Source organism: Micrasema longulum, unplaced genomic scaffold (genome assembly GCF_059751315.1).
Source record: "Micrasema longulum isolate JH-2025_06_02 unplaced genomic scaffold, ASM5975131v1 h1tg001267l, whole genome shotgun sequence".
NCBI classification, from domain to species: Eukaryota; Metazoa; Arthropoda; class Insecta; order Trichoptera; family Brachycentridae; genus Micrasema; species Micrasema longulum.
Genome location: NW_028278454.1, coordinates 122,126 through 129,509, shown reverse-complemented (window position 1 = coordinate 129,509; position 7,384 = coordinate 122,126). Strand labels below are relative to the sequence as shown.

Here is a 7,384-nt window from a genome sequence, read left to right as displayed (position 1 = left end):
TCTAGTGGAATCACAATTTTTTAATGTATTTTTGTTTGCAGGCTTGGTCCTCAGTGATCTCATAGAGAAGTATTTTGTATCTCCAACATTACTGAGGGTTGTGAGGGTGGCCAAGGTGGGCAGAGTACTACGCCTGGTGAAGGGTGCCAAGGGAATCCGAACCTTGCTGTTCGCCCTCGCCATGTCGCTTCCCGCTCTATTTAACATCTGCCTTCTGCTCTTCTTGGTCATGTTCATTTTCGCCATATTTGGCATGTCTTTCTTCATGCACGTCAAGGATAAGAGCGGACTGGATGACGTGTATAACTTCAAAACATTTGGACAGAGCATGATATTGCTTTTTCAAGTGAGTAAACATTAATTAAAAACCTTTTTTCAATAAAATAATTCATCATCATCATTCCCTTTCCACACCTAATGGTGCATAGGGCACTGAATCGGTACACAAATCGCAGTGTACCTTAATCATTTTTGTTACATGAAGGTAAGATGGATCAGTCTTACGCCTTAGGTACTATGAAATATTCTAGTGTAAAAACACCCTTTTAAATAAATATTTCATATCAACCACGTCGAGACCTGTTGCATTGTAGGCTAATGCGCTGACCATTACAGCACGAGGCTGACATTTACTAATTAGATTATCAATAATAATATTATATAATGAATCACTGATGTATTCTATGCGTATTAAATATTGACCGTGTTCAGGTCAATGGTTTCTAACCACAATTCTGAAAAAGCAAATCCTTTTGCCAGAATGTGTATACAACCCACGCAATTGGTTTTTACAGGTTTCACGAACAAGTTGGTAACTACAAATTTTCAAAAAATAAGATGTCTTAATAACTGGCATCAAATAATCTTTAAAGTATCTAAAAAATTTGGTATTTTATAATTACAAAAAAAGAATGGTTTATAATATTCAACTTGCTGTTTTATTAAAATTTAAACTTTTAACTTTAAAAGTACAATATCTCGCAACTAGTAAAATGTTAGTTACCGACTTGTTCCAGTAACCTGATGATTTGAAATAATGGGATCGCTTTTTTATTAATTGTAGAATTGTGGCGAGCCTTCGACCTGAACATGGTCGATATCTTCTAATCAATATAGGAATGACGATTCTAACAAATCACTCTATAAACTTGTTTCAGATGTCAACATCGGCAGGTTGGGACTCGGTACTGGATGGAATAATAAACGAGGAGAACTGCTCCCTGCCGGATAACGAGCGCGGTATAGCGGGAGACTGCGGCTCCGCTACCATCGGTATCACGTACCTCCTGTCCTACCTTGTCATCAGCTTCCTCATCGTTATCAACATGTACATCGCTGTCATCTTGGAGAACTACTCCCAGGCTACGGAGGACGTACAGGAGGGGCTGACGGATGATGACTACGACATGTATTATGAAATCTGGCAACAGTTCGATCCGGACGGTACGCAGTACATCCGCTTCGACCAGCTGTCGGACTTCCTGGATGTGTTGGAGCCGCCGCTGCAGATCCACAAGCCCAACAAGTACAAGATTGTGTCCATGGACATCCCCATCTGCAAGGGGGACACCATGTTCTGCGTGGACATCCTGGACGCGCTCACCAAGGACTTCTTCGCGCGCAAGGGCAACCCCATCGAGGAGACGGGTGAGCTGGCCGAGGTGAACACGCGGCCCGACGAGGTGGGCTACGAGCCCGTGTCCTCCACGCTGTGGCGGCAGCGCGAGGAGTACTGCGCGCGCCTCATCCAGCACGCGTGGCGGCGCCACAAGCGGCGCGAGGAGGGCGAGACAGAAGGCGAGGGGGAGGGGGAGGACGCGCCCGCTCCCGTGCGCTCGCCAGACGAGGCGCGCGACACTACGGTGCTGGCGGCGGGCGCCGGCCACAAGGTGGTGCTGCAGGCCGAGCAGCACCAGCTGTGACCCGAGGGGGACGCGAGCCTTCCCCGCTAGCTTTTATATTGAATATAATGTTTTTATTGTTATAAACCGCCCCCGTACCTTGATACTGCGTAATGAAGAATCTTAGACGCAGTTCACTGAGCAATAAATGAATGGGAGTAAATGTAAATTGTACCTAGAGGATGTTCTGTGGTAGTCGGGGGCTCGACTTCCCCCGAGGGCTCCCCGCGTTCACGCCACAGGCCCCCGTGCGTGCAAGCGACGCGGCCGCAGTGAACCGCGAACTTATCATTACGAACTATAATCGCGGTTCCCGTCTGCTAGATTGTGAATTATTTAGTCGACTATATTTTTGTAACAAAATAAATAACGGCACGAAACGTAGCCGCGAGCTTCGAGGGCGAAATGCGTCGGCTACTCGGCACTCGGCGCTCTCTCGAGTGAAGCTACTGCTGCCCGCTGACGGGCGTAATGTTTACGTCTACATACCAGATCCTTTATATGAAACATGCAAAGTAGGTTATATATGGGTAATGAGTATGAGGAATACCGCGTATAAATAAAGCTTGGTGTGCAAACAAAAGCTATCCTTCTATTGATGGATTTAAACGTTTGTCATTTATTATCTCGGCTGCATACATCTGATTAATTAATATTTATACAAATCTTTTTATAATCTTCCATGGAAATGTCGGTGCGGTCTGCCCACCCTGACGGAAGAACACTAGAATATGAATATACATCCGACACTCGGATAGATCGGCGGCACTGTGTTCCATTCACAAAACCTTTGTCATTTTACACCATCTTAATCGCTTGCTTTTGTGATGGTTAATTATTAAATTAAGTCGTCCCACCAACTCTTGGCTTTGTTTTGTATTATTCCCGATGGACTAATGGGACGGTGGGTGCGGTGATAGTATAGCCATTCAGCTTTAAGGACCCTCTCGTACCGGAGAGTTCTCCCCTCTACCTTCCCCGACGAGTTGAGAACTCTCGCGGAACATCCGGCTTATGCGGTCTCAACGTACATTATGTTTACTATGTTTTGCACAAAATATTGTTTTTAGACAATAATTGTTTCGGAAAAATTTATAAATTTCGTTTTTGTTAGATCTGATCGGTTATGGCCTTTGTAAATTTTATTTGGAGACGTTTTAAGGAAACCGTTGCATTACTGTAACAGACAGACGCCTTATAAGTTCACTTTTATTAACAAAATATAACAGAATTATAGAGTATTTAATTAAATTACTATTATTATTATTATACATATTGTTGAAGTTTGTACAAAATAAACTAAGTAACGATAAATATAGAACTTGACTGCTTTACATCAGACTTTTATTGTGTTTCTTGTCTCTTACGCAGGAAGATTACTCGGTGACTAGTAAAAGGTTAGTAACTTTTGTTCTAGTAGAGAAGCTGTTTTTGAAGTACGTGGGTTTGTATATAATAGATCAAATTTAATCATTCATTATCATGCCTAATTAGCTACCAAAATAGGACATTATGAAATAAGAGTTGCTATCCAACCTGTTTTTCATGAACCCAGATAATAGACATTGCAATACAGATTAAAATGTCTAAGAAAGAGTTATTGAATTAACGAAACCCAAAAAATGCATCAGCAGCTCTCCAAAGATTTTTTCAAAAAGGATGTTTATTGAAACTTCTTATTAAAATAAATCCATATCTTTTGGAGGGCCACAAAGGAGCAATATTGTTCCAAACACATACACAAGAGGTTTGTGCGTAACTTTCTAATACATAAATAAAATCACACTGCCAATGAAATTGTTGTCATTTATTTACAGTGAAATTGGAAGACCATTCTTGTGTTATACAAACATGACATTATGTTGAATTTATCAAATATACTTAATGTTTTTTACCAACTACTTTTCTTCTGCTACTACAGGAAATTAAAACATTTAAAAATGGTTTCATTAGTAAAACGAGTTTAGTATAGTCATCTGACAGCTATATATAGTACACATGTATTTACTAAAGATGGGTAAATAAATTTAGAAGCAAAAAATATGTACTTGGCAGACTATGAAAGTACACATTACAGAAGACCTAAGTTACACGCATTCTGCCCTCATAAGCAAAAAGGCAGCAGAGCTATTTGCAAAACTCACATTTTGAGATAGGACACTTTTTAATATTTATTAACTTTATTTAAATTTTTCAAAACTGTAAATAATCATAAGTAAAAACGCAGTATGTTCATTATTTCTAAGCATAAAACCAGTATGTGTCATATTATTATCTACATCTGTTTTTGCTTATGAATCTTTAGGTACTGTGTTATTGCTTCAAAAACTTGATAAAACATTACGTCTATCATTTTCCCTACTGAATTTTTTTTTTACTGCTTATTGATTCATCTTTACACAAGAGTATAACAGGGTGTTTGTTCATTTTACGATTTCTATGAGAAAAATTCCCTAAATAAACAACTTTGTGTCTGTTAAACTTTGGTTTTGATAAAATAAGTATGCGCATTTGTGTCATATTTTCAGTGGCACAAATAGTACAATATGGGCTCAGTAGTATAAGTAGACTCATTTCTATCATTCATTGAGTGGTACGAATAGCGCAAGTTAGTTCTAGTCGTATAAGTAGACTCATTTCTGTCCCATCTTCAATGGTTCAAGTACTCTAATGCGGTTACACAGATGAAATGAACTGTAAATAATAACCCATTTTGCGAAATATGAGTTCTGTAGCTAAATAATTGGGTTGATAATGCCATGTTTTTTGCTCTCTTGAAAAATCACACCTTGGCCGTTGTACTCTTATGTCCGGCCATAAAAGATGTATTATTGTTCTCTCATAATATTCGTAATGGGTTCTAATCACCACTTGCTAAAAATTATTTCAAGTTAGTTCTAGTAGTATAAGTAGATTCATTTCTGTCCCATTTTTAATGATTCGAGTAGTATATCTGGAATATTTCTTTTATTTGTACAAATTATTTTAATGTGGTTGGTTACACAGATAAAATGATCTGTAAATAACCCATTTTGCAAAATATGAGTTCTGTGGCTAAATAATTGGGTTGATAATAACATGTTTTTTGATCTCTTGAAAAATCACACTTTTGATGTTATACTCTTAATGTCCGCCCATCAAAGTTATATCAAATGGTTTGAAATTTCTTATAGAACCATTACCTCATTCATTTTGCAATTTTTGATAAAATGTTGCTTTTTGGCTCATGATGGCAGTATTACGTTCGAAGCGTTTTTGTAACATTACATAGCAATAAAAAATAGCCACATTTTATTAAAAAAATAATAACATTACATATATATTAAATAGAACATAGATGCTTTGTAATACGATAAATCTTTTTTTCAATCCACTTGCGTATAATGTAAATTTGCTTTTATGCGTTTATATGAATACGACAGTGAGGGAAATAAATCATTTCAATAAGCCACTTCTAAAACAGCGCAAGGAAATAATTTACGAGCGAGTGTTATTTTGTCAAATCAAATCAGCCATTTCCTATTGGAACACAGGAAAAGGAAAGGAACATTTGAAAAACAAATATAATTTTTATAAAAATCAGCGTTTATTCAGGAATTATTATTAAACTTCATTCGTATTGTGTTTCTCAAAACTCCCAAAGTCTTTTGTTACATTACAGAACGAGTTAAGTAGCTTTTGGATTCAAAATGTCAAAACCAAACATTTAAAATATTTTTCACGATCTACAAACTGTTTCGACAAATTAAAATTTCTATTTATCTTAAAGATATTTGGCATCGATCTGTGTGCTGTGTCACTAAATATTTACCTTGCATCTTGCAAAACTATATAATATAACATTATATACCATATGTTGCTTATCGTCATCTATGAGACCGATGAATTTAATTAACAGAATCATTTTGATGAATTTCAGAAATAAGACTTTTACTATAAAATACATTTATATACATATATTAACATCCAGAATTTCTTTACATCTAAGAATAAAGCATTTACGCCACCTGGAGCTACGAGTTCAGAAATCGTACAATAAGTAAAAATCTTACTCCGAAAATTCAGATTAACATTCACATATATTATGTATTAAAAATTAAAAACAGTAAAATCTTCATTCCCAGATAATATATGTGCGGGTTTGTTCGACAATTTTATCCCGTCGAGCTATTCCAATTGTCCGTTATTATGGATTACACATTCTCTTTAAAAAAATAATATGTATTTATATCGATCCATAGTATTTATCTGTCAAGAAAATAAAATCACATGCTAACGAGGATTCGAGTTTTTAAAATTTATACTAAATAAACTTTTTTAGAGAGAAAAAAAACAGCATTTTTAAAAACAAATTTTCAAACTGAAGCCAGTAAAATAGGCTATAAAATATAATCAGTATTTGTATGGGGGTATTCATAAAGTGTATTTCTAGATGTTTTAAAAATATTTAGGTATAATAAAATTTAAAAATATTTTTTTATGCCTAATATATACTTTCTTTAAATGTAATGTGGCATAGCTCTGTCTAATAACCGAATATTTCTATAACTGTAAATAGTATGTGAACATAAAAAAACAATCTTCCAATAAAATAATTAGGACGACAACAATTGTGATGCTTAATAAAATCACTACTGTATAACAACTTAAAGAATGGACATTATTTCGATCAAAGATGCACAAAAATCGTAAGTGCAGTAATTTAGTTTACAATATTGGTCCAAGTTAAAGATAAATAAATATATAGTACCCAAGTATTCAAAGTGAATTGATAAAAAACGTAATCGATAAGAATGCAAATCAAATCAAAAATTCATCCAGATCAAAGAAATTTTTATTGATGAGAATTAAATCTGGATCCTAAATTTTTAAAATTGACAGTTCATACTAGTTAGTCATTCCTAACATATTTATTTAAAATATGTACTCAACATATTACAACAGACATGAAGAACATTTTACAAAAGGGAATTTAGAAGTCTAGGCATCCGTAGGGCTTATGAACTGTCATTGGCTGGTTTAAGTGGCCACTTTACACACTGAGTAACATTCACCATTTTGCCTATATTTGAACATCTATATTCCATCGACTCTTCCATCTGTTGACGTTTTTAAAGTAAAAGAGCTGAAACCTTTATTGTTGCGGGTGAGATTCATTTGATTGAATTATTTCACCTACATACTACATCTCTACAAAAATTTGGACAAACTCAAAACATTATTATATGTACTCAAAATCCATTATTCAGTATGTTATATCACGCAAGTCGAATATTTTAAGAAATAAAAAGTGCAGTGGATACAGAGTACATTACAGAAAAAAAATCCCGGTAAAATACCAAAATACATATATTTCTTTAAATATATAATGGGATTATAATTCAGTATAATAATACATACATGGGTCGTATATAATCTGACTCGAATGAAGGAAAATCAGACACTGAAAAGCAATAAAAGAAATTATTTTAAAACATTAATTT

At 35.3% G+C, this 7,384-nt stretch overlaps 1 protein-coding gene across 1 annotated transcript; it reads left to right on the top strand.

The window, feature by feature from the left end:
* The first annotated feature begins 46 nt into the window (after positions 1 to 46).
* On the top strand, positions 47 to 3,235 carry LOC148276153 (sodium channel protein para-like). Its single transcript, XM_088234687.1, has 2 exons — positions 47 to 346; positions 1,158 to 3,235. Exons 1-2 carry the CDS (start codon positions 182 to 184, stop codon positions 1,920 to 1,922), a joined length of 930 nt encoding a protein of 309 aa, XP_088090813.1. The 5' UTR covers positions 47 to 181; the 3' UTR covers positions 1,923 to 3,235.
* The last annotated feature ends 4,149 nt before the right edge of the window (positions 3,236 to 7,384 follow it).

Bases quoted from the DNA above. Each gene is read 5' to 3' on its own strand.
- LOC148276153 (XM_088234687.1), top strand. From the start codon at position 182: ATGTCGCTTCCCGCTCTATTTAACATCTGCCTTCTGCTCTTCTTGGTC. The intron at 347-1,157 runs GTGAGTAAACAT...AACTTGTTTCAG, and splicing joins GCATGATATTGCTTTTTCAA to ATGTCAACATCGGCAGGTTG.